The sequence below is a fragment of the Hyla sarda genome, chromosome 2 (assembly GCF_029499605.1).
Source record: "Hyla sarda isolate aHylSar1 chromosome 2, aHylSar1.hap1, whole genome shotgun sequence".
NCBI lineage: Eukaryota > Metazoa > Chordata > Amphibia > Anura > Hylidae > Hyla > Hyla sarda.
Window position 1 is genome coordinate 70,731,383 of NC_079190.1, and position 27,983 is coordinate 70,759,365.

At 43.9% G+C, this 27,983-nt stretch overlaps 1 protein-coding gene across 3 annotated transcripts in view; it reads left to right on the forward strand.

Moving 5' to 3' along the window:
• Positions 1-3,046: 3,046 nt before the first annotated feature.
• Positions 3,047-27,983, forward strand: part of LOC130358591 (guanylate cyclase soluble subunit beta-2-like) — a 34,203-nt gene continuing 9,266 nt past the window's right edge. Inside the window, exons 1-12 of one of the 3 annotated variants that reach the window (XM_056562041.1) lie at positions 3,047-3,701; positions 9,891-10,088; positions 10,261-10,334; positions 10,629-10,723; positions 12,349-12,509; positions 13,542-13,641; positions 17,109-17,308; positions 18,669-18,759; positions 20,811-20,914; positions 24,076-24,292; positions 25,906-26,226; positions 27,288-27,436. In XM_056562041.1, the coding sequence (XP_056418016.1) occupies positions 9,996-10,088; positions 10,261-10,334; positions 10,629-10,723; positions 12,349-12,509; positions 13,542-13,641; positions 17,109-17,308; positions 18,669-18,759; positions 20,811-20,914; positions 24,076-24,292; positions 25,906-26,226; positions 27,288-27,436 (1,605 nt within the window). In that variant the 5' untranslated portion in view covers positions 3,047-3,701; positions 9,891-9,995. The remainder of the gene's footprint in view (positions 3,702-9,890; positions 10,089-10,260; positions 10,335-10,628; positions 10,724-12,348; positions 12,510-13,541; positions 13,642-17,108; positions 17,309-18,668; positions 18,760-20,810; positions 20,915-24,075; positions 24,293-25,905; positions 26,227-27,287; positions 27,437-27,983) is intronic. The other 2 variants (XM_056562042.1, XM_056562043.1) reach the window with 2 other exon arrangements.

A 27,983-nucleotide genomic window follows, 5' to 3' on the forward strand; every position in this document is an offset into this window, starting at 1 on the left:
CAAAGCTGACCGCCGCTTCTAAAGTGAAACTGAAAGTATCCCGGCTGCTCAGTCGGGCTGTTCGGGACCGCCGCGGTGAAATCGCGGCGTCCCGAACAGCTGATCGGACACCGGGAGGGCTCTTACCTGCCTCCTCGGTGTCCGATCGACGAATGACTGCTCCGTGCCTGAGATCCAGGCAGGAGCAGTCAAGCGTCGATAATGCTGATCACAGGCGTGTTAATACACGCCTGTGATCAGGATAAGAGATCAGTGTGTGCAGTGTTATAGGTCCCTATGGGACCTATAACACTGCAAAAAAAAAGTAAAAAAAAAGTGTTAATAATGGTCATTTAACCCCTTCCCTAATAAAAGTTTGAATCACCCCCCTTTTCCCATAAGAAAAATAAAACAGTGTAAAAAAAAATAAAAATAAACATATGTGGTATCGCCGCGTGGGTAAATGTCCGAACTATAAAAATATATCATTAATTAAGCCATACGGTCAATGGCGTACGCGCAAAAAAATTCCAAAGTCCAAAAAAGCGGATTTTGGTAACTTTTTATAACATTAAAAAATGAATAAAAAGTGATCAAAAAGTCAGATCAAAACAAAAATCATACCAATAAAAACTTCAGATCACGGCGCAAAAAATGAGCCCTCATACCGCCCTGTACGTGGAAAAATAAAAAAGTTATAGGGGTCAGAAGATTACATTTTTAAACGTATAAATTTTCCTGCATGTAGTTATGATTTTTTCCAGAAGTGCGACAAAATCAAACCTATATAAGTAGGGTATCATTTTAACCGTATGGACCTACAGAATAATGATAAGGTGTAATTTTTACCGAAATATGCACTGCGTAGAAACGGAAGCCCCCAAAAGTTACAAAATGGCGTTTTTTTTTCGATTTTGTCGCACAATGATTTTTTTTTCCGTTTCGCCGTGCATTTTTGGGTAAAATTACTAATGTCCCTGCAAAGTAGAATTGGCGACGCAAAAAATAAGCCATAATATGGATTTTTAGGTGGAAAATTGAAAGGGTTATGATTTTTTAAAGGTAAGGAGGAAAAAACGAAAGTGCAAAAACGGAAAAACCCTGAGTCCTTAAGGGGTTAAAGGGGTACTCCGGTGGAGAACTTTTTTTTTCTTTAAATCAACTGGTGCCAGAAAGTTAAACAGATTTGTAAATGACTTCTACTAAAACATTTTTAATCCTTCCAGTACTTATTAGCTGCTGAATACTACAGAGGAAATGGTTTTCTTTTTGGAACACAGAGCTCTCTGCTGACATCACGAGCACAGTGCTCTCTGCTTACATCACGAGCACAGTGCTCTCTGCTGACATTATGACCACAGTGCTCTCTGCTGACATCTCTGTCCATTTTAAGAACTGTCCAGAGTAGGAGAAAATCCCCATAGCAAACATATGCTGCTCTGGACAGTTCCTAAAGAGCACTGTGGTCATGATGTCAGCAGAGAGCACTGTGTTCCAAAAAACATTTCCTCTGTAGTATACAGACCCTAAAAAGTACTGGATGGATTAACATTTTTTTAATAGAAGTAATTTACAAATCTATTTAACTTTCTGGAGCCAGTTGCCCATAGAGACAAAGTGAAAACAGAATGTTAAAAATATTTGCTGATTTATTACAAAAGGAAAAACTGAAAAATTGCAGTGACATAAGTATTCAGACCCTTTACTCAGGACTTAGTTGAATCCCCTTTGACAGAGATTACAGCCTCCAGTCTTCTTGGGGATGATATACTGTACATACCTGGATTTGGGGATTTTCTGTAGTATATTGCAGCTGATAAGCACTGGAAGGATTGGGATTTTTTTAATAGAAGTAATTTACAAATCTGTTTAGCTTTCTGGCACCAGTGGATTTAAAAGGAAATGTTTTCCAGTGGAGTACCCCTTTAAATCAGGGCTCTGGTTGGGTCACTCAAGGACATTCACAGAGTTGTCCCTTAGCCATTCCTGTGTTGTCTTGACTTATATGGACAGTGCATCTGATCTATGTGGTGCACCAAAAAGGGATATATGTCAATCAATATGCATATATACCAACATTGGACTTGCATCAATAACTATACAGTAATGTCATGCAGTCTGATCAATTTAAAGAGACCACCTTAGATCAGACCCTGATGGCATCCCAAGCACCACAGGATAAGCCATTGGTCACTCCACTGGACTAATCACCCTAGCTTTTAGGACTAGGAGTTTTAGGAGATGCTCCACTTTTCCATTTGGGTTCATCTGATTATTGGGAGATACATGGACACACAGTGTGAATTCAGGTAGAAGACAGACATGGTCGCACATCTACAATCTTGTATAATGATCTAATTGCTTCTCAGCATAATTTTAAAAACTAACAGGTTGTTAGTATATACGTTTTGATCAAAAAGTACAAAGCCCACTCGCCACGTCAAGGCCACCTATTTAGAGTGGGTCCCTAACGTCCCTAGCATAAAATGGCGTAGCACTGGGCGGCGACCACCACCGCCGCGACACCAGTGCCCACTGGGGGAACGACCCACTGGCAGAGCGGCCCCAATGCCACTCAAACCAGTCCAAGGGACACACAGTGTTAGTAACAGGGTGTGCTCATATGCCCACAGCTCATTACATAATACATATTCCTAATTACGGGTATATAGATACGCTTTTACTTTATTGCCTATATAATTTTTTTTTTTATATAATGGGGTGTTTAAAAAATTTTTACAATGGGTTCCGGCGTGTCTATTATTTCTAGGATGTGTATACCCGCTGTAGGTGAGTGGCCTCATTAGATCTTATACTAGTATTTTTGGGACTAATTAGTATTTGATTCATAGCCAACAGGATTTAGATGTCACATTTTATCAGAAACGTACACCTTTTTAGTAGACTTGTTTATCTGTGCTCTCTTAGGGGGAGATTTATCAAAACCTGTCCAGAGGAAAAGTTGCTGAGTTGCCCATAGCAACCAATCAGATTGCTTCTTTCATTTTTCAGAGGCCTTCCTAAAAATGAAAGAAGCGATCTGATTGGTTGCTATGGGCAACTCAGCAACTTTTCCTCTGGGCAGGTTTTGATAAATCTCCCCCTTAGTCTTTTACATATGAGCAAGGAATCCTGACTTGAGGGGTCGTCCAGTGAAGTGTGGCTTATCTACTAATATTTGGGAGTGCCAGCAGGTCATGTCGCAGGGGGTCCGACTGCTGGGACCTTCGCGATCTCCCAAACATTGACTGACTCTTTTGGCTTAATGGAGCAGTGAGGCAAGCATGCAGACTGCTGCTCTATTCACTCTCTGGAGCCGTTGGAAATACGTTTTAGGCACTAAAATACCCCGTTTACTCAGAAAGTAAGTAGGGGTAAACATTGGCCCTCATTTACTATTCTAAACCCGACTTGTTTTGTCGGGTTTTTTTGGCGCATCTTTGTCTGCGACATGTCGCAGACATCGTGCGCCAGTCTGCGACACAATGCAACGTTTTTTCCCGACGGACCCGATGTGGATTCTCCCAAACCCGAAAAAGGGGCGTAACCCGACATTTCTGAGCTTTCCCACGTATTTATAAAGGTTTCCAAGCCGAATTTGTTGAATTGTTGTGGATTTTTTCCCGACAGCTCAGAGGAGTTGGAAACCAAAACCTACAAAACCCACGTGCGACAAACAGGATGCAACATAATAATAAATACCAGGGGGAAAAAGCAGTCGGGTAAGAAAGCAAGATAGACTTACAACCCGATTTTCTAAGTACCGTAAATGAGGGCCATTATGTATATCAGATATTCTACAGGGACTTGCCAGTGTACCAACTTCATGTCTTAGCTCATAGGTTTACTCCACAGATGCCTTCCTGAAATAAATCTGCCAGACTCACATGCTGCCAAACAGATTTAAAAATATACCAGGTGACCTTTCATACCATCACCATGGCCTATAGCAGTGTTTCCCAACCATGGTGCCCCCAGCTGTTGCAAAACTACAAGTTCCAGCATGCCCGGACAGCCAAAGGCTGTCCGGGCATGCTGAGACTTGTAGTTTTACAACACCTGGAGGCACCCTGGTTGGGAAACACTGCCCGATAGTAATAACTTGTACGTGTTGATTGGAATACACAGGATTGTATAAAAAAAAAAAACTTGGATGGTTAGCGCCGTCCTCATAAAATTCCTCAAACTGGTTAGTTAAGAGGTAGTTTATTGATGCAACATAAGTTTCGAACCCGACCCGAATCAGAATTTCCTTCCGATTCAAACATTACACAACTTAAAAATTTTATGTTAATAAAACACACACAAAAAGAAAAAAGAAAAAAAAAAGGGGGGGGGGGGGGTTATGCGGGAACCATCGGGAAAATAAGGGAGATGGAATTAAACATATAGCTTATTGCTATGACATGTGTATACAGTAAAGTACAAGAGGATGATTTTAAAACTCAAATGCAATTCCACATTTATTTAGTTAGAGTGTATTTTGCGCATGCGTGTTTCTACTGGATTAAAAGCTTCAAAACTTTTCTTGATCATGCGTAGTGGACGGTATAGGTCCTGTTAGGATTATACGCATGCGTACACTTGATTGATTGAGTCTCACTCCTCTTTAAAAAAAAAAAAGAGAAGTATTCTGGATATATAAATTTCTACCATCATGCTGAGAGGTTTAAATGAGATCACAGAAACCATAATATAATCCTAAACTACAGCGTAAAAGGTCTGAAGACATATCATCAGTCAGTATCTACATCGTCTAAAAAATACCTTTCAGACGGAAGCCATATTATAAATATCATCCGTACGATCCAAGTGCAAGACTCCGGCAACAACAAGACCTTCAGAGGAGTGAGACTCCATCAATCAAGTGTACGCATGCGTATAATCCTAACAGGACCTATACCGTCCACTACGCATGATCAAGAAAAGTTTTGAAGCTTTTGATCCACTAGAAACACGCATGCGCAAAATACACTCTAACTAAATAAATGGGGAATTTTATATGAGTTTTAAAATTAACCTCTTGTACTTTACTGTATACACATGTCATAGCAATAAGCTATATGTTTTATTCCATCTCCCTTATTTTCCGATGGTTCCCGCATTCCCCCCCCTTTTTTGTGTGTGTGAAACACTGATTATATATATATATAAATATATATATATGTGTGTATGGATACACATACCCATAGATGTATTCTCCTCACAAAAGTTGAAAGTTAATTCATTAACCCCTTAATGGTGCAGCGTTTTCCAATTTCTGCATTTTAGTTTTTTACTCCTTGCCTTCTAATAGCCATCAATAGCCTTTTAATCCCCCCCCCCCCCCCCACACCATGCTTTTTTTTTTTTTTTTTACTTATGTGGGGGAGGGAACAGCATAGGACAGAGGCAATGGGAGGACAGGGACTTCTCCCAGGCCATGCCAACTGAGGGTTGTGTCTGACGAATCCCCTGACTGTTGACTGGGGGTGTCAGATGTCTCTTGTGATGAAGTGGATGAGCGTGTTAACCAATTGATGACACCTGCAACACTTTATGGCCCAGACTAGCATCAGCCGATGCGAAAGTATGAACTCGGTAAAAAACCTGGAGAAGTATGCAAAGGCAACCAGATAGCCGCCTTGCAATCTGCAAAGCCGAGGCTCTATTCTGGAGAGCCCAGGATGCCCCAACAGAAAGTATGGAATGAGCCACAATCCTGAAAGGAGGAACCTTCCCCTTACAGCGAAGGCTTCCGAAACGGCAGACCGGATCCACCGAGAAATGGTAGCCTTGGAAGCAGGTGGTCTCTTGCCACAACCTTCCGTAAGGACGAAACGAAAAAGTGATGGAGAGATAAGACCGAACAGCTCGAACTACGTCCAGCTTGCGTAGTAAGCGCTCCCTAGAATAAGAAGAAACCAGACAAAAGGACGGGAGGACAATGTCCACATTGAGATGAAAGGCCGAGCCCATCTTAGGTAAAAAGGAAGGATCTGGCCGGAAAACGACCTTGTCCAGTTGGATCACCAGAAACGGAGAACGGCAGGAAAAAGCTTCCAATTCAGACACCCTCCGGATGGAGGTGATAGCCACAAGAAACGCCTCTTTCCAAGAAAGGAGGCGGAGAGACACCTCTCTAAGGGGCTCAAAGGGTGCACCCTGGAGGGCACTCAGAACCAAATTCAAATCCCAAGAGGGGGAAGGTGACCGATAAGGAGAACAGCGCGCGCCACTCCTTGCAGGAAGGACCGGACATGAGGATTAGAAGCCAGGGGCCGCTGGAAAAGAACAGTAAGGGCCAAAACCTGACCTTTAAGAGAACTGAGAGACAGCCTCTGCCGGCGAAATGAAGTACAACTGAGCCGGCGCTGAAGCGCCCGGCTCATAACAGCGCCGTGGCTGCAGCCGCGTATAAGGCGCTGTGAAGAGGGAAATAAGCCGGCGCTGAAAGCGCTCGAGCAGAAAAAAGCGCCGCGGCTGACAGCCGCATATGAGGCGCTCAGTAGTGTCCAAAAACACACAACACACACACACACACAATAAAGGAATTTTTGGAATAATATATGCCCCCTTAGTAAAACTGCTCCCCCAGCAAATGCAGCCCCTGTTAAAAAAAATGCCCCAAAAACTGAGGTGGGCCAAAACAGGGGGTCTCCAGAGGTTGCGAGGCTGTACCTGTGGGAAAAGGTACTTACCTCAATCAGAAGAACTTACCTAATGGAGTCTTCAGTGAAGTCTTCAGCCAGCTTATGGTCCCTGCATCACGCCTGGCTGCTATGCGCGAGCGAGGTGAGCAGAGACATAGGGGGACCCGGACCAATGAGCTACCACCCAGGCGCTGACCGTTGGCGAGGGGGAGTTAACAGTGCATATACGCAATGTCTGTGCCCCCTCACTCGCAATGGGGGAAACAGGGAACCACAGTACCTGAGTCCCCACCTGAAAACAGAAAAGAAAAGGAATTAAAAAAACGAACACATCCCTAACTAGGAAAACAAAAAATCAGAAGACCTGGTCTGGAGCAACCCAGACCACGTCCACCTCCTCAGACACTAAGCTTAAACTGACTAGCTCAGAGCCTGAAGGCGGGGATATCCTGCTGGGAGGAGTATATCCTGCTGGGAGGAGTATATCCTGCTGGGAGGAGTATATCCTGCTGGGAGGAGTATATCCTGCTGGGAGGAGCTGACTTTTTATCACCATAGTGTCACACCTCCTAGAGACAGCAAGATACACCCGGGGTCTGTGTCCCCCAATGGAGCCGATAGAGAAAAGAAGGCTTAGGGGGCGACATAGTAACTTTGTATAAGTATATCAGGGGGCCGTACAGAGATCTCTCCCATGATCTATTTATACCCAGGACTGTATCTATAACAAGGGGGCATCCTCTACGTCTAGAGGAAAGAAGGTTTCTACACCAGCACAGACGGGGGTTCTTTACTGTAAGAGCAGTGAGACTATGGAACTCTCTGCCAGAGGAAGTGATCATGGTGAACTCAATAAAAGAGATCAGGAGGGGCCTGGATGCATTTCTGGAGAATAATAATAGCACAGGATATAGACTCTTGACTAATAGGGACAGAATGTTGATTCAGAGATTTATTGTGATGCCATAGAGAAGGAATTGGTATCAGCCTCATAAGAGTATATCGGTTGAAGTTGATGGACTCTTGTCTTTTTTCTTATTTTATCCGTTCCGGGCTGAAAAATAAAAGAAAACAATTTTTCTCTTACCTGCCTAGGCTCTCCGGTGCTTCGGTACAGGTGTTTGGTCCCCGGGCTGTATTCTTCTTACTTACTGTTAGCCCGGCACGTCACACGGAGCTTCAACCTATCACCGGCCGCAGCGATGTCCCGCCTCGGCCAGTGATAGGCTGAAGCTCCGTGTGACGTGCCAGGCTAACAGGAAGTAAGAAGAATACATCCTGGGGACCGAACACCTGTAACGGAGCTCCGGGGGAGCGTAGGAAGGCAAGAGAAAGCTTATTTTCTTTTTTTTTTTGCAGCCCGGAACGGATACAATAAGAAAAGTGAGCACCGGACATGTCCTTTAAATGTCCGTTTTGCATTGGTTCACATGTGATGATTTTTGTTGAATGCTATCAGTCTTATTATTCTGTTGTTCTTCCCTGATGAACTATAGCATACTGGATATAGGCCATAGGAAAAGCCAACTATGTAATGCATGGATGTGCTTGGTCCTAAACAAATTGGGGACAGAGAGAAAGAGATGCCCTTTGTAGGTTCTCTCTGCTCCTGATAATTCATGAAGCCCTGTGTGAGGGAATATTTCAATTTAAATAGTTATCCTCCAGAGGCAACCATTATACCAAAATAGCAGAGAAGCATAAGGTTGCTTAAATGGTAGAACCCCATTAACTATGAACACTGTTAGTGTACAGTATTATAATTTTTTTTTTTTTTAACAGGCAACTCCTTTATCTTTACTGAATTCAAAAAAATGAGGCTTTTTATGGAGGCTTCTTCTCAGTTTTGTACTGTAGTATGTGTGGATACAGTAGCTGTATGTTGTCCACTGATTGCAGAAAACAGAATAATCACATTCTTACAGGAAAACTGACAGCCGATTCCCCCGCACTAAACTCAATACACAGGGTTATAGTGGGGGTGAACCAGATTACGAGGCATCACTTACCCAGATCCGTAGTCCAATTCCAAAGATACCTGTTGTATTAGCCTCTTATGTTAATATCTGGATTTGCACAACGGAGGCAAAGCCTGGGGTGCTGGGTATGCCAGGTCCTGCTACCATTGCACAGAGCCAGCTGTTAGCAGTGGAGGCTATTACAATGGGTATCTCTGGAATGGGACCGCAGATCTGGATAGGTAATACCTAATTTTAATCCTGTTCACCCCCACTATAACCCCGTGTATTGAGTTTAGTGTGGGTGAACCGGCTGTCAGTTCCTCTTTAAAAATTGAAAAAAGCCCAGAGTATTAAAAGTTTAATATATAATTTTAAAGGGTAGCTCCCACCATCACTTTTTTTTTTCTGTCCCTGCCTATTACTTATCTATCCCTAACCCCCTCCCTGCCTTAAATTTTTTTTTTTACATATTAAAAATGCTTTTTTGTCTGCCTGGTAGCGTGCTCACTACCAGGCAGACTTCCCCAGCAGGCACCACGTCACTGATGCCTGCTGGGGCCGGCACTTCCGCCGGTAGCTCACCTATACAGGGTGCCTCCAGCTGTTTCCCCACTGCAACTCCCAGCTTGCCCTGACATCTATTGGCTGTCAGGGCATGCTGGGAGTTGTAATGAGGAAACAACTGGAGGCACCCTGTATAGGTGAACACTGGAGCACATACCGCTTCCCGCCGCGCAGCCCGCAACCCCCCCCGCCCCTGGCCCCGTTGCGCCGCTCAACTCACTCCCCCTCCCCCTTAGTTCCTACAAAAATACCCCCTCCCCGCCGCGCAGCCCGCAACCCCCCCCCCCCCCCGGCCCCGCCGCTCAACCCACTCCCCCTCAGTTCACCTATTCAGTGTCCCTCCAGGCTTCCCCACTACAACTCCCAGGGCATGCTGGGAGTTGTAGTGGGGAAACTGGAGGCATACTGTATAGGTGAACAGTATACATAATACAGTGAACATAATACTTTACCTTGTCTCCGAGCCTGCGCGCGTCCTCTTCCTTCAAAGCGCTCGCTCCCGCCTGTCTGATTAACAGGCGGGAGCGAGCACAGCAGTGATTGAATTTCGACTCATTACCAGTCTTCAACGAGTCAAAATTCAGTGGTGACGTCACTGCTGAATGCATTCGGCCACTAGGAGGGCAACCCCTAGTGGCCGAATTTAAAAGTGATTTTAAACTGTTTTAAAATCACTTTTTTTAATTAAACTATACTAGAGATATGTTGTAGTACTTAAGTACTAAAACATATCAATTTTTTGTTTTCATGACAGTGCCCATTTTAGCTATTGCCATGTCTACATCCTCCCTCCTACAAGCAGGTGTGTTCAATGCCAGGTGCCTGTATATAACCTGTCCCCCTTGGCATAGTATAGATAATGCCACTGGTGAATGAGAGAAGATTATTACAGGGATCCACTAACAAGCCATCCACAGGGAGCAGTCACACTGTCTTTTTACTGAGAACCATGGTAGGTTTAAAAAGCATCTATCTAGTAACCATGTTATATTCATCCTCATATTAATATTAATAACTATATGTATATATATATATATATATATATATATTAATAAGAGGCTAAATATAACATCATGAAACAATCTAGCATAACTTTGTCATTAGTACTTTCTTATTTCTTATAGTATGGATTTATTAATACCTGTTTAAAATCACTTGTGATCGAAAAATTTGGGGAGGACACCTGGCAAGAATTAAAGTAAGGATCTTATTTATATATCTTGATCACATTGTAATATGGTACAATACACACACACACACACACACATATATATATATATATATATATATATATATATATATATATATTAGTGAGACTTCATCAGGTATGGATTGTTGGTGCATGTTGAAGGTTTGGAATTTGTTGTGATTGATGTTTGTTGTGTACATGTGGTAGTCTGAGGTTTGATCTAACAATTATTATACATATATAGTCCTACATGATGTCCTTCACTAGAGGTAGTGACTTTAATGTATTGTATTTACTTTGCAGAATCCTTGCTGAGGTCCAGGATACATTTATGACTTATGAAGTTTATGATGATGTAATTACACTGAGAATGGTCAAAGAAGCTTGCAAAATGCTTAGTAAGTGCAATCTCCAGGCCACAAGATTAACAATTAGCCACATTTTACACAGCCAGTGTTATTGGGGGCCTGGTTGTGTGACCCAGTGCTAGCAGCAGTCGTGCCCTAGGCAATAGGGGGCACATTGTATATTTCGTTATTGGCTTGGCAAGCATAGAGCATGCTAAGTCTGATCGCCTTGGGCCTCAAAGTCCAGTGGGTTGTGATCAATGCTCATGTTAACCTGGTGCTGGTGCCAGCCATGACAGTGTTAGAAAAAGCTAAATACGTGTAATAAAAATAGACAGGCTGTATTTACCAATGTTCTCGTGGTAGAAGGAGCTCCTTATTAGATTTCATACTAAATTGTGTGTCACATATTCTACATTGTAGAACACAGCATGGCCACAAACTGCAACCAATTAACTTTAAATGTGTCGTCTTAAGTCGTATAACAGAAAGACATACTAAGACATGCACTCATTTTGGATGAGTACATGGAATCATCTGATTGTTCACTATAAAGAGGGATCCTGAAACGTACCCAAGTCAGCTGGAACCCAGTTACCTGGAGTCCACATCCCTAACGTTGAGCTACATATAATGTGGTCACTTTAGATTCCTTTCTTATTAGTCATAAACAGTCTTCTAGGTGTTCTTGGTTTATGACTACAGCAGACTACAGTCTATGACAGGCTGAGGATTCCATACCAGAATCGAAATCATACAAGCAACCCAAGTCTAAAAACCTTACTGAAACCCAAACCCTCTATCCTTACCCATACTAAAACTGGGTATTCAGTCAATAGCCTGTTTGCACCTGATATGATGCTGGAATTAGACTGCATTCACGCCATGTTTGTGCAATACAGTTCCCGTATCAGGTTTTTGATGAAAAAACTGATTTCTCAAAACCAGACTAAACTGTATCAAAACGTGTGTACAAACTTTAACCCTTATACAGTTAAAAAACGTATATGGTTTAAAAAATGATGTCCGATTGCATCCGTTTTTAAGAAAAAAACATATACGTTTTTAACTTTTCACTCCATTATGAATAAAGTTTCACTTGTTTGATTGAAATTCCAAGAAAATAAACTGTGCAAAGTCAAAATTGTATGGTGATAACCGGATGGAACCGTATGCACATACAGTTCTGTACGGTTACCATTGACTCCCATGTTTTAAAAAAACATATACGGTTTAATACAGTTTTTCACCCGGATGAAAAACCGTGGTAGGCTACAGTTTTGGGTACGGGAAAGAAACTGACAAAACCTTACAGGATGCAAAACAGACACAACCTGCTGCATCTTTTGGCATACGGTTTTCAATGGAGAGTCAATGCATACGGTTTTCAATACGGTTCCGTACGGTTTTCACATAGAAAACGTATAAGGGAACTGTACTGCAAAAACGTGGTGTGAATGCAGCCTTATATCTGCTATACATTGTACTCTGCATGGGATCTGTATCAGAAAAACAAATCTCTGACTACTCTGAAGCTCTGACTACTCATTAAATTAAAGACAGTTTATTCCACTACTCTGAAAACAATAAAATAGTACCGAAGCATAACCGCGCTCACCTCCACCTATCTGCCCTTTCCAGGTATTTTACTTGTATTGCCATTTTTTGGTTTCCAGGTCTATCTGAAGAAGAAGTCCTGAAGCTATTTGGAGCTTATTTCTTCTCCTTCTGTAAGCAGTCTGGATACGATCGAATGTTAAGAACTTTGGGAGGGAATCTAACAGAGTTTATTGAGAATCTAGATGCTCTTCATAGCTTCCTGACGCTTTCTTACAAGGTAATTTCTTATACAATCATTTTCTTCTATGTGGAGTCACAATGTTCTCTGTGCTGTTTATCATTTCAGAATTGTTCTAGAATTGTTACCTTTCTGATAAGAATAACCCTGGATTAAAAACATTGAATTGCTGTGTTATAATAAATTCCCCCTTCCTCCGTCATTACATAATCTTCACAACTGGCTTTTATTATCTCTTATTAGCTTTTATTATTGTCACATGACGTTGTGATGTTTGAAGAAGATCGAGAGGGGCCTAGATGCCTTTTCTTAAATATATATTGTCACAATTTATTGGTATTAGATTTCTAGGGATGGGACACTGACTCAAGGATTTATTCTGATTGTCATGACTGGAGTCAGAAAAGAGTTTTTCCCTCTAAAATGGGACAATTGACATCTACCTCATAGGAATGTGTTCCTTCCTCTGGATCAACAAAGTAGGATAAGAAGTTAGTCCAGGTGAACCCATAATTGTAACTATATGTATTATGGAGATCATCTCTGACCTTTTATGCTAAAGGAGCTTCTTTAGATCTTAAAGGGGTTGTCTGGCCCCATAAGAGGCTAGTGCACAGGTTAAGGCTACAATAAAATTGAAAAAAAGTGATACTCATTTACCTGATCCCCCACTGCATCCCTTCTGATGGTGTTTGATCCCAGTGGAACAGCACTTTCTGCTTTCATGTCAACATGCAAGAAGCCCCCGCTCAACCATTCAGCACCGTCGAGGAAGATGTGGTGAGGAATGGGGCGGGTGAGTATAACTTTTTTTTTTTTTTCATGTATATGGCAGCTTCAGCCCATACAAGTTTTAGTTCAATTACATCTCAAGATATGCAGTAATGTTCGGCAGCATTCTACCATACAGAAAGAAGGATTGGAATGGGCAAATGACTATTCTCCCTCATATTCATCTATATTCACTATGGTAGAAATCCATGCCAGCATTTATCATATCTCACACAGCTACTGTTATTAGGAATTATTAAACATATTTCAGATTCTATGCATCTATTGTATTATCTGCAGGAAATGAATGCTCCTTCCTTTCGAGTGGAAAAAACAAATGATGGGACCATGCTCCTTCATTACTACTCGGACAGAATAGGTTTATGTCACATAGTTCCAGGTAGGAGCTCATCTTTGGCGACCATTTCCCCATACATTATATATATATATATTATACTTCCTGTCAAAAAGCTATGCCGATGTATAGGACGCTGTCTAGCATGCTGATTCCCCATAAAAACATAAGGGGGAGATTTATCAAACCTTGTGCAAAAAAAAAAAAAAAAAAAAAAAAAAAACCTGCGTAGCAGTTGTCCATAGCAACTAATCAGATTTCACTTTCATTTTTCAGAGACCTTTTTAAACATAAAGGCCCAGATTTACCAAACTGTGTGAGAGAAAAAAAATAGAGTGATTTCCCCACAACAGCCAATCACAGCTCAGCTTTTACTTCACCACAGCTCGTTAGCTGAGCTGTGATTGGTTGCTGTGGAAAAATCACAACATTTTTGGGCCAAAATCACTTAATTTTTGGGCCAAAAGCTGGACTTTGATTGGTTGCTATGGGCAATTGGACCACCCCCCAGGGCCATTTGAAGGAATTTGGGGGCCCCAAGCAAAATGGGTGTGGCTATGTGAAGGCGGAGCCAAAAAAGGAGAGGGACCAAATGTCAATCACAGTTGGTTATAATAAACCATAGGTAGGACAATATCCCATGATAAATACATGTACCTATAAATAAATCATACAGTGATTAAACCCCCCCCTCCCCCCCCCAGTAGGCAGGTAGTACCCCCAGATTAACCCCCTCCCCCCAGTAGACAGGTAGTACCCCCAGATTAACCCCCCCCCCCCAGTAGGCAGGTAGCGCCCACAGATTAACCCCCTCCCCCAGTAGGCAGGTAGTACCCCCAGATTAACCCCCTCCCCCCAGTAGACAGGTAGTACCCCCAGATTAACCCCCCCCAGTAGGCAGGTAGCGCCCACAGATTAACCCCCTCCCCCAGTAGGCAGGTAGTACCCCCAGATTAGACCCCCCCCCCCCGGCTGGTACCTCTGCTGCAGTTGCCAGGAATTCAGGGGAGATAAGGCCTTGCACAGCTACATGCGGACCGGTAATGATGTTTGCGCACGTCACGCTCTCAGAATACCTAGGGCCGGCGTCAGGACGTAGTAACGCCGGCCCTTGAATTCTGGGAGCGTGACGTGAGCGAACGTCAATACGAGGCCGACTCGCGTAGCTGTACGGCACTTAACTGGGCGGCGGGGACATCCTGAGTTCCCGGCAACTACAGGTGAGCTGGGCACACAAAATAGAAGCCGGAGGCTAAGCGGCTTTAGTCTGTGCCTCCCGCTCCAGGCTCTCACACTGCTGGCTCAGCCAGCCGACAGGGCGAACTGCCGAACCGGGATAGGGGCAGCAAGACGGCCCGGCACAACAAGCACCGGCTTGGGGCCCCAAGCAATTGCTTGGTTTGCCTGTTCTGTAGCGACGGGCCTGCCATCCCCTATGTTTTTATGGCAAATCAGCGTGCTGGACTTCTCTTTTTAATACTTGCCATCTGTATCTCCCTGCAGATATTTCCATGCATGTAAGATTCCTCTCCGTGGACTGGGTCTAAGCTGAAATAGCTGTGTGGCTATTACATGTGAAGACCTAAGTCAGTGTTTCCCAACCAGGGTGCCTCCAGCAGTTGCAAAGCTACAACTCCCAGCATGCCCGGACAGCCAAAGGCTGTCCGGGCATGCTGGGAGTTGTAGTTTTGCAACAGCTGGAGGCACAGTGGCTGGGAAACACTGACCTAAGTAGAGTGTAAGAGTACAACATAATACACTGCAAGATTTCCGCTGCAGAAATTCCTCTTGCTGGTTTCCCTCTGCGGAATTCAGCAACTGGAATTTCATCAGCAGAAAATCAGCAGCAGATTTGCTTCAAACTCATTTGAGTCAATGGGTAGCAACATAATCCGCTTGTGGATTTTCAGCTGCAGAAAACCTGCAGTGGATTATTTATGTGTGAACATACCCTCATTCAATATGATTGATATATATATATGAATATAAATTTGATTTCCCATTCACTCTTTATAGCACTTTCAAACATAGCCGAGTACAGCTCAGCCCCATAAAGAGTGAATAGAGCAGTGGCCTGCACTGTCGCTCCATTCACTTGGTGGACATGGGACTTCTGTCCTTGTGATCGTTAGTGTTGAGCACAAATATTCGAAAAGCAAATTTTATCGTGAATAACGGCACTCCGCGATTTCTCGAATATTTTGAATATAGCGAAATATATTTGTTATGACGAATATTCATTTTTTTTTTCCGCAGTACACATCACAATGATGTTCACTGTGTAAATAAAAAGTTATCATCCCTCCCTGCTTCACGCTTGTGGTCCAAAGAAGGCGAATATGCGAAAATTCGCGAATATCAGCACTTCCAGAGGACACTAATCCCTCCCTCCTTTTAGCTTGTAGGCCAATGAGAAGGATGCAAATACAGTTGTCAGAGGTTAGCAACATCCCTAGTAACCAATAGGAAAGTAGTTACCGTAGTTGAAAGATATAATCGCGCATGCGCATTTTGCAAATTTCATTACAAATTTCGAGTGGGAAAAAAAAAGTGAACGAATATGCAAAATATGCAAATATAGGACGAATATTCGTCCATATATTCGCAAAATATTGCGAATTCGAATATGGCCTATGCCGCTCTTCACTAGTGATCATTAAAATCTGAGTTGTATGATATGACCAATCACCTAGTAATGAAATCCCTTGGCTACCTATATTGTAGATGGGTGGTCAACTATAATACAGTGGTCCCTCAACATACGATGGTAATCCGTTCCAAATGGACCATCGTTTGTTGAAACCATCGTATGTTGAGGGATCTGTGCAATGTAAAGTATAGGACAGTGGTCTACAACCTGCGGACCTCCAGATGTGGCAAAACTACAACACCCAGCATGCCTGGACAGCCGTTGGCTGACCGGGCATGCTGGGTGTTGTAGTTTTGCAACATCTGGCGGTCCGCAGGTTGAAGACCACTGTTAGAGGAAGTTGTACACACGTGTCCCCGCCGCTCCGGACCGTCGCCGCGTCCCCGAGGTGTCCCCGACGCTCCGGCAAGGCCTCTGCTTCCCCGGCATCCTCGCTCTCCGTCGCCGCCATCACGTCGTTACGCACGCCGCTCCTATTGGATGACGGGACAGTGTGCGCAGCGACGTGATGACGGCGATGGAGAGGGCCGCCGATGCAGAGGATCCCGAAGAGGACGCGCCGGAGCCCCGAGGACAGGTAAGTGATCGTCAGCGGACCACACAGGGCACCGTAAACTGCTATCCGGTGGCAGCTGAAGCAGTCTGCGCTGCCGGATAGCCGTTTATGCGATGGCCCCGACATACAAAAGCATTGTATGTTGATGCTGCCTTCAACATGCAATGGCCTCTGAGAGTGATCGTATGTTGAAATGATCGTATGTCGGGGCCATTGTAGGTCGGGGGGTCACTGTATAGGGAAAACTTCTTTATTATAGCAGATTATTCTTCTTCTCTTATTCTTATTGTTCACTTGAAATTACAGGAATTATAGAATCTGTGGCGAAAGATTTCTTCAATAGTGATGTAACCATGCGAATCATCTATCAAACTGAGGAGAAGGAACGCACGGGAAAGAGAGAACACGTCATCTTTGAAGTTCTCCAGAAGTTGGAGGGCCAAAAAAGAAGCATTAAACCAAAGAAGAATTCGGTAAATAAAGCACAAGAGATCAGGGAGAGTCAGGTCAGAGTCATAGAATAGTTACGGAATCACATTAGACCAGTGTTTGCCTTCGGCTGTCCGGGCATACTGGGAGTTGTAGTTTTGCAACAGCTGGAGGCACCCTGGTTGGGAAGCACTGCACTAGACCAGTGATTCCCAACCCAGTCCTCAACTCACACCAACATTCCGGGTTTTTTCAGTTACTCCATTGGAATAGAACAGGGAAAAATGAAAATCCTGGACTGTTGGTGTGCATGAGGACTGGGTTGGGAAGCACTGCACTAGACAATGGAGGCATTGGGTACAGCATACTCTGACAAACCCCATCAAACCCAACATGTTTTGTCAGGTTGTGCGCCAGATTAAAGAAATCCCGACTAACTCTCTAACTGTACTGCATTTTTTTTTCAAGTCTGTTTTTATTTTTGACGGGAGAAGAACGGGAGGGTCTAGACGGCCATGTGAACGCAGCCTTACTCAATATAGTTTAGAGTCAAAGTTCAAGGATAAGAGGGAATAGATTATCCCAATGGGTCCGTGCATGAGAGTATATAGTAATCAGTGACCCTTGTATAATGCACTTACTGCTATAGATTGGAATTATATTACAGACTAAACCATTAGGAATTAATTACTATTACATGTCCTGCATTACATTATTTTATTTTTGCAATGGTGTAAAGACCATAGTAAACTCTGTGCAAATATCATGGGCCAATCTCATTAAAAAAAGCTCATACTCACCTTTTCAGTAGTGGTCACGCCCCCTCCCATAGGTTTGCATTGTGGGGTGGAGCCGTGAAATCACACGGGGCGGAGCCGTGACGTCACAACGCTCCGTCCCCGTGATCAGCGGTAATCAGACCCGGAGCGAACACGCTCTGGGGACTGATTTTACTGGGGTGCGGCGTGCAAGATCACGGGGGGTTCCCAGTGGTGGGACCCCTGCGATCAGGCATCTTATCCCCTATCCTTTGGATAGGGGATAAGATGTCTAAGCGCCGGAGTACCCCTTTAAGTATGAAATACATGGTCTGGTCTTCAGCATAGAGGTCTGTGATAACCAGCTTCAAGACTAAGAAGGGAGTAAAAAGTATCAGAGCCGTTTTTGATAATGAGTTTATGTTCACACAGCGGAATGATATTCGGTATTGACATTTCACTGGATTATTCAAATGTTCGGAATGTCTGCATGTGTTTCCGTGCACGTGTTTCCGTGCATGTGTTTCCGTGCATGTGTTTCCGTGCACGTGTTTCCGTGCAGACATTCAGCATGTTTTATGCTGTGTGAACATTGTCTTAGTGAGGAGAGTAGTGAAATAGATTTGATGTTTTTTTGTTTTCCTATTTTTAATCTTTCGTTTTTTTTGTATTAAAACAGAGAGAAGTAATGCAATCAAATGATACAAATAATGTTCTGGTAAAGAAGACTCGCTGGGATATCATCAGAAATGTTGTTAGGTTTGGAAAAGGTGAGTGATCTAGTCTCAACACATAAGACACATTGGGCTGTGATTTAGCTAAGGGAAGGGGTTGGCGGCAGCACCAACAAGCCATTCTGCTTTAGGGTACGTTCACACGCTATTTGTTATTGCGGGTATTCCGCTGCGTATTTGAAAGGGGGCGGGCTCTTCTCGGCTGTCCGTAGCAGATTTTCCACAGCAAAACTCCGCCGCAGCCCCTACTGACTTCTATGGGGCTTGCAGCGGATTTTCCACAGCGTAAATTCCTCTGTGGAAAATCTGCTGCGGACAGTTGAGAAGAGCCCGCCCACTTTCAAATACGCAGCGTAAAACCCGCAATAACAAATAGCGTGTGAACGCACCCTTAGAGTGCATTCACACCACGATTCTTTAATACGGTGACCAGATCCAGCTGGGAGATGTGAAAAATGTTTGCTCCCGGACCCAGCCCCCATCTCCTTCACTATCTGACCCCAGTCGGCTCATTTTTGCCCTGTATTAGGTTTTGTGACCGGACTGAAAACCACAGTATACCACGGTTTTCAGTCTGGTCACAAAACTGGATACAGGGCAAAAATGAGCCGACAGGAGCCACTATCTGACTCTAATCGGCTCATTCAAATGAATGAGATAGGGCCCGGGTCCAGCTGGGATATGGAACGACCGGTTTTCACATCTCCCAGCCGGATCCGATCACCGTATTAAAGAATTGTGGTGGGAATGCACTCTTAGGGTACGTTCACATGAGCGGATTTACAGCATATTTTACGCTGTAAATCTGCTGGTGAAGGCCCGCTCTATGCTGGCAATACGCCGCTACCAGCAGACACACTGCGATGTGCGAGTCGCAGTATACTCGCACATCGCGGGAGCTCTCTGCCTAGCTCAGAGCAGGGATTGCGGCCGCGATGTGTGAGTACGCCGCGCACATCGCTGCACTGTGTCTGCTGGTAGTGGCGTATTGCCGCTACCAGCAGGCACATGTAAAGCCAGCATAGAGCGGGGCCTTCACCAGCGGATGCACAGCTAAATACGCTGCGAAAATCTGCGCGTGTGAATGTACCCTTAGACAGGGTATTTAGATAAAGATCTCTGGCTAGTAACTAAAACTTTGTGGGAAATAATTGTGGATTTCATAGTGGGTCTCATAGAAGGGCCATATCTATAGATATGCAGTTAAAGGGGTACTCCGGTGAAAAACTTTTTTTTTTTAATCAACTGGTGCCAGAAAGTTAAACAGATTTGTAAATTACTTCTATTAAAAAATCTTAATCTTTCCTGTACTTATTAGCTGCTGAATACTACAGTGGAAATTCTTTTCCGTTTGAAACACAGTGCTCTCTGCTGACATCTCTGTCCATTTTAGGAACTGTCCAGGGTAAAAGGAAATCCCCAGAGTAAACATATTGTGTTCTGGACAGTTAATAAAATGGACAGAGATGTCAGCAGAGAGCACTGTGCTCGTGATGTCAGCAGACAGTTCTGTTTTTCAAAAAGAAAAGAATTTCCGCTGTAGTATTCAGCAGCTAATAAGTACAGGAAGGATTAAGATTTTTTAATAGAAGTAATTTACAAATCTGTTTAACTTTCTGGCACCGGTTGATTTAAATGAAAAAAAAGTTTTTCACCTTTTCACCAGAGTACCCCTTTAAACCCAGGCCCTGGTACCTATAGAAGCCTAAAGGCCTGTGTGCCACATAGGAAGAAACCAATATTATAAATGGCATGTGCCCTGTTACATATGTTGGTATCAATCAACTTCAAGTTACCCCTCAGACCTCATGTATAACAACCAGCATGGACAAAAAGTGGAGGAGTTATATTTTTGCAAGCCTAAGTTATTGTTGAAGCAAACTGGATGGTCCAGCGATTGTATCGGTGAAATAGCGAGGATTTTATTCCACAGAAATGAGTATAGGTACAGACATGGTGACGCGTTTCGGCTGCTAGTTTACAGCCTTAGTTTTTATATTGCTGGACGTTGCTTCATATTTGATTGACTAAGTTATTGTTGCTATGATTATATAATAAAGACATATAATGTGTCATTTATATTCCAGGAAGTTTGCTAAGTACCTTTCAGCCAGTGTATCCCAGCAGACTGTGGATGGATGAGAAGGCATTCTGCAATGAGTTCCCCTTCCATATTGTGTTTGACAAACAAGTAAGGAAGATACAGTGATTCCTCAACTTACAATGGCCTCAATATACAATAGTTTCAACATACAATGGTCTTTTCTGGACCATTGTAAGTTGAAACCAGACTCAACATACAATGCTACAGACAGTCCAGATCTGTGAAACGTGTCAATGGCCGGAAGATCTGACCAATCAGAAAGTGCAATTTACTGGTAAATCACCTGTATTACTGAAGCGTATGCACTGACTGATGTCTGGTAGCGCCCCCTACAGTACAGGAAGGTATTACATGTTCTGTACACTTTACCTGTACCAGGGTTAGCTGCTCCTTTGGACACCAGGTGGGGGCGGCTTCATGTTACTTTTTTAGGACACTGTGTGTACTGTACAGGACCCCGAAGAAGCTCCTGTCCTCTACATAGACCAGTGTTTCCCAAGCAGGGTGCCCCCAGCTGTGGCAAAACTACAACTCCCAGCATGCCCGGACAGCCTTTAGCTGTCCGGGCATGCTGGGAGTTGTAGTTTTGCAACAGCTGGAGGCTCCCTGCTTGGAAAACACTGACATAGACAGTGATTACAGCTTCCAGCAGATCTTTCTTACTTTTATATGTAAGGATTTGCTTTATCTGTATTAGTTATCTACTCATTTTTCTTTAATTCTCACTTTTTCCTATTTTCGGATGACATTTTGGGGACTTCAGAACCAATTACCAGGTTTCCATAGAGTTATGGTCTCAACATACAATGGTCTCAACATACAATGGTCTCAACATACAATGGTCGTCCCAGAACCAATTAATATTGTAACTTGAGGGACCACTGTAGTTGTAACAGTGCGGAAGTATGTTTTTCTTTCTTTTTCCAGCCTATAACGTGCTGAATGTTGTAACATGGTCTCAAATTTAATTCCCATCTGAGCTGAGGTCTCAGAGACTGCACTGTTGTGTATACAGTGGTCCCTCAACATACGATGGTAATCCGTTCCAAATGGACCATCGTTTGTTGAAACCATCGTATGTTGAGGGATCCGTGCAATGTCAAGTATAGGACAGTGGTCTACAACCTGCGGACCTCCAGATGTTGCAAAACTACAACACCCAGCATGCCCAGACAACCAACGGCTGTCCGGGCATGCTGGGAGTTGTAGTTTTGCAACATCTGGAGGTCTGCAGGTTGAAGACCACTGGTATTGGAGGTAATACTCACGTGTCCCCGCCGCTCCGGACCGTCACCGCTCGTCACCGCTGCCTTGGATGTCGCCTTCCATCGCTGTCGCCGTGTCCCCGGGGTGTCCCCGACGCTCCGGCAAGGCCTCTGCTTCCCCGGCATCCTCGCTTTCCGTCACCGCCATCACGTCATTACGCACGCCGCTCCTATTGGATGACGGGACGGCGTGCGCAGCGACGTGATGACGACGATGGAGAGCGCCGACGATGCAGGGGATCCCGAAGAGGACGCGCCGGAGCCCCGAGGACAGGTAAGTGATCGTCAGCGGACCACACGGGGCACCGTAAACGGCTATCCGGTGGCAGCTGAAGCAGTCTGCGCTGCCGGATAGTCGTTTATACGATGGCCCCGACATACAAAAGCATCATATGTTGATGCTGCCTCTGAGAGGACATCGCATGTTGAAATGATTGTATGTCGGGGCCATCGTAGGTCGGGGGGTCACTGTATATGCATATCCATGCTGGCAATCTATGTGTAGACATGAATGTATATAATCAAATTACAATTACACTGATTCCTTCTTGAAATCTTGACAAACTAGCAGAGCCACCACAAGTGTCAGCCACATTGGGGGAGATTTATCAAAACCTGTGCAAAGGAAAAGTTGCCCTTAGCAACCAATCAGATCACTTCTTTCATTTTGCAGAGGCCTTGTTAAAAAGGAAAGAAGCGATCTGATTGGTTGCTATGGGAAACTTTTCCTCTGGACAGGTTATGATAAATCTCCCCCATTGTCCAAATCCAAATGTAATTTTAATTTTTTTTCCAGAATAATCAGAATAAGTCCTATCTGTATTTTCCATTATGATATACTATGGGAAGGGGCAAGCTGCCTAAGGCTAGGTTCAGACTACGGAATTTCCACCGGAATTTTTGCTTCGAAATTTCCGGCAGAAATTCCGCTTACCATAATGCATAGTGTAGTGAATGGTTTTCCGTTCACAAATTCACACTTCGGAATTTGTGAAGTGGAAAATCCGGATGAAAAATCCGCTAGAAAATTTCCGCCTGAAGAAAGGGGTTGCTCTTTCTTCAGGCGGAAATCCTAGCGGAACACATAGCGGTCTATAGGAGACTGCAGTGTCCGCGCGGTCCTAGCGCCGACTAATTCAGTCGGCGCAGGCGGAACTCGGAATCTCCGGGCGGAAATTTTCTGCCCGGAGATTCCGTAGTCTGAATCTAGCCTAAGAGTTTCTACGATAATGATGGTCCTGCCCTATTATTTACATCTCTCTCTAACCTAATAAGGGCTGCTTCACATCCCGTTTTCTCCCATACAGGAGCGCATACGGCAGGGGAGAGCTAAAACCTCGCGCTCCCGTAAGCTTTCGTATGCGCTCCCGTATGTAATTCATTTCAATGAGCCGGCCGGATTGAAACGTTCGGTCCGATCGGCTCAATTTTTGCGCCATATGCTTTTTTTCCCCCCGCACCTAAAACCGTGGTCAACCACGGTTTTAGGTCCGGTTGAAAAAGCGCATATACGGTGCAAAAATGAGCCGACCGGACCGAACGTTTCACTCCGGCCGGCTCATTGAAATGAATTACATACGGGAGCGCATAGAAAGGCATACGGGAGCGCAAGGTTTTAGCTCTCCCCTGCCGTACGCCCTCCCGTATGGGGGAAAACGTAATGGGAACCCAGCCTAATATAAGTGCATAAGTCACTATCACTTTTGTGTTCACATTGGGTAATAGAGCTCCATAGCAACAAAGAATTCACTATAGACTTCTGCAATGGAATTATGGACAAGAAATCCAGAAAAATGTTTGTCTTTTTCTTTCTTTCTTTCTTCTTTTTTACCTATCTCGAGTTTAGGAAACCTCTGTGTAAATAGTATCAGGCTATTTTTGTTTACCTGCTATCTTAACTTTTATTGGCCCCTTAAGGAACCGAACAGCATTTATTACCGTTTTCTCATTTTTCTGTCTTTCTCCGTTTTGTTCTGTGACCAGCTGAAAGTGAAGCAGGCCGGAGTGAACATACAGAAATATGTGCCAGGAATCCAAACTATGGACATCACATTAGATGACTATTTCACTATAGTCCATCCTCAAGTTACTTTCACCATTTCTAACATTCAGATGTTTACTAATAGTCAGTTTGTTCTGAAGACAAAGAAAGAGATGATGCCGGAATCCTGGAAGAAGCATCCAATGCTGAAGCTCAGAGGTGACCCCGGAGATTAATATTGTTGTTTATGTATATATATATATATGGATCTCTGTTGTGTCCCATTCAGAAAGCAGAGCTAGACTTTATGGGGTACTTCGCCCCTAGACATCTTATCCCCTATCCAAAGGATGGTGGATAAGATGTTTGATCGTTGGGGTCCCGCAGCTGGGACCCCTGCGACCTCTGTTCCCTGCGGGGTCGTGACATCACGGTCATGTCCCTTGTGACGTCACGCCACACCCCCCCTCAATGCAAGTCTATGGGAGGGGGCATGGCAGCCGCCATGCCCCCTCCCATAGACTTGCATCGAGGGGGTGTGGCATCACGAGGGTGCCTGGTCATGACGTCACGACTCCCCGCCACCCGCTCCAAGCATTCGGAACAAAAATGAATACCCTTTTAAGGTATATGAACAAAATGAATACCCTTTTATCCTAGGTGTCCATACGTTTTCAAAAACTGTTATTTGGTTTGGACCGCTCCCCTGAACAATAGGGTTGGGCAAAAAACAATCCTGTGAAACATCATATGTTGGTCAGGAGCTGGCAGGCAACCTTACCCCACTGATTGCAATGGGTTTAATTCAATTTCAGTATAAGGTGTCTAGACACCTGTCCAGAGGTAGAACCCACATCTATTAGACATTTATGGTATCTTCCGTGGAGTTGCCATACGTTTTCAAGATAGAGATACCCACTGAATTTCTACTTTTCTTTCTCACAGCAACAGTACCAATGATCCTTTATACTGTGTGTATATATATATATATATATATATATATACACAGTAGTCTCTCAAGTTACAATATTAATTGGTTCCAGGACGACCATTGTATGTTGAGACCATTGTATGTTGAGACCATAACTCTAAGGAAACCTGGTAATTGGTTCTGAAGTCCCCAAAATGTCATCCAAAAATAGGAAAAAGTGAGGATTAAATAAAAAAGTAGATAACTAATATAGATAAAGCAAATCCTTACATATAAAAGTAATAAAGATCTGCTGGGAGCTGTAAATCAAAGTCTATGTCAGTGTTTCCCAACCAGGGTGCCTCCAAGCTGTTGCAAAACTACAACTCCCAGCATGCAAGGACAGCCGTTGGCTGTCCGGGCATGCTGGGAGTTGTAGTTTTGCAACAGCTGGAGGCACCCTGGTTGGGAAACAATGGTCTATGTAGGGGACAGGAGCTTCTTCAGGGTCCTATACAGTACACACACTGTCCCAAATGGAGCCGCCCTTACTTGGTGTCTTAAGGAGCAGCTAACCCTGGTACAGGTAAGGAGTAGTACAGAACTTGTAGTTCCTCCCTGTACTGTAGGGGGCGCTACCAGACACCAGTCAGTGCATGCACTTCAGTAATAGAGGTGATTCACCAGTAAAATGCCCATTCTGATTGGTCAGTTCCTCCAGTTGTGACATGTTTCACAGATCTGGACTGTCCGTAGCATTGTATGTTGAGTCTGGTTTCAAGTTACAATAGTCCAGAAAAGACCATTGTATGTTGAAACTATTGTATGTTGAGGCCATTGTAAGTTGAGGGATCACTGTATATATATATATATATATATATATATATATATATATCTTTATTTACTAAATATTTTGTTGCAGGACACATGATATGGATGGATTCCATACAATGTATGATCTACATATGTTCTCCGAAGCTGCGCAGTTTGCAGGAAGTAGAAGAGAGGAGCATGCATATATCTGATATAGCCAAACATGATGTAACAAGAGACCTCATTCTTTTGAACCATCAAAGACTGGCAGAAATGGAGCTGTCCAACCAGCTGGAGCGAAAGAAGGAAGAGCTGCATATATTGTCTAAAAACCTGGAGATTGAGAAGAAAAAAACCGAGGCATTGTTGTATGCTATGCTTCCCCAGCATGTGGCCAACCAGTTAAAGGAAGGCAAAAAGGTCCAAGCAGGTAGAATAGTTTACTTACGATGGAGATATTCTTATCCACCTGGAATATCCAAATATGTAGAAAGTGAAAGGCAAAAATGCCACCCTGACATGTCTTAGGCTGTAACACAGTACGCAGCATGAAAAATATTGTGCCCTTCGTAGTTTGGTATGAGACCATGTGTTCCCTTAAATAGAACCTCTCATGATCTTGTTACATTGTTATAATCCTCCCTGTTCACTGCCCCCATCATGATAAACCACCCCCTGCCTTTATTTTTATTATTTTTAGTTTTCTACCTCGATATTGCTCTGTATTTTCTACTCAGTCTCAGTCAGATTCAGACTGGGAAGGGGCGTTACCCAGCAGGAGTGACATCATCTGAAGCCACACAGGGGAGAACGTCCTCCCTCACTCCGCTACACACAGCCAAGAGAAGTTCAGTGTGAGATGAGCTATGGTTGGCTAAGGCTGCACACCCCCCCCCCCCCCCCCCCCTCAGCACTCCAGACTGCATTTCCTGATTTTGGACTTCTGCCAGGCCAGTAGGAGTCCAAAGTCTGTGCAAGAGATAGGGGGAAATGTGCTCTGGACAAGTAGGGAGACACCTAGTGGCAGCTTTTTTAAACACAAATAAAACATAGAAAACTTTATTTTTTTTTTAAACAAAGTACGTTAGAAAGATTTTTATTAACCATAAGCAGTGCAATAGCAAAACATTTTTTAATGAGAGTACCCATTTAAAACACTAAGATCAGGGCTTCTAGAGTAGAACTTGGTCTGATACATGGAATCTAATGGCATATGTTGTGATGTCTTCTTTCAGATGTGGTCTTGAGGGATTTCTAGATATGACATTGAGATCACATTTCTAGCTCACTTCATATGCACCATAAAATGTTACTCCCCTTTGCAGCTCCTCATTGATGTTGGTAACTGCTTAGCTTACTTGGACCCAGAATGCATTGGACCCAGAATGCCTGTGTCATTTTAACGCTATTAACTGTAGTTTTATTCTGTTTATTGCACATGAAGTAACATACTTATTACATAAAATACACACAGTTGTTGTTTGCTTACAGGAGAGTTTCAGACGTGTACAATACTTTTCAGTGATGTGGTGACATTCACGAACATATGTTCTGCTTGTGAGCCCATCCAAATAGTCAACATGCTGAATGCAATGTATTCAAGATTTGATCGCCTGACAAGTGTGCATGATGTCTACAAGGTAAGTCAGCACATGTCTATCTGTCTAATACTTGCAGCAGATGTAGAGTTGTTCTAAGGTTGTTATAGAGGTGCATTAGACCTATACTTATGTATACTGCTAATTTAAAGGGGTACTCCGCCCCTAGACATCCTATCCCCTATCCAAGGGATAGGGGATAAGATGTCAGATTGCGGGGATCTACCATGCAGCACCCACCTTTAGCGGCTTCCAGAACCGCTTTAGGTCCTCAGGCTGAGTCCATCTCGACCACGAGGACGGAGCATAGTGATGTCACGGCTCTGCCCCCGTGTGACGTCACGCTCCGCCCCCTCAATGCAAGTCTATTGGAGGGGCATGACAGCTGTCACGCCCCCTCCCATAGGCTTGCATTGAGGGGGTGGAGCGTGACGTCACACAGGAGCGGGGCCGTGACGTCACTATGCTCCGTATCCGTCATCGCCAGAAATGAGACCCGGAGCGAACACGCTCCGGGGACTGATTCTAACGGGGTGTGGAGTGGAAGATCACAGGGGTCCGCAGCGGCGGGACCCCCGTGATCAGGCAT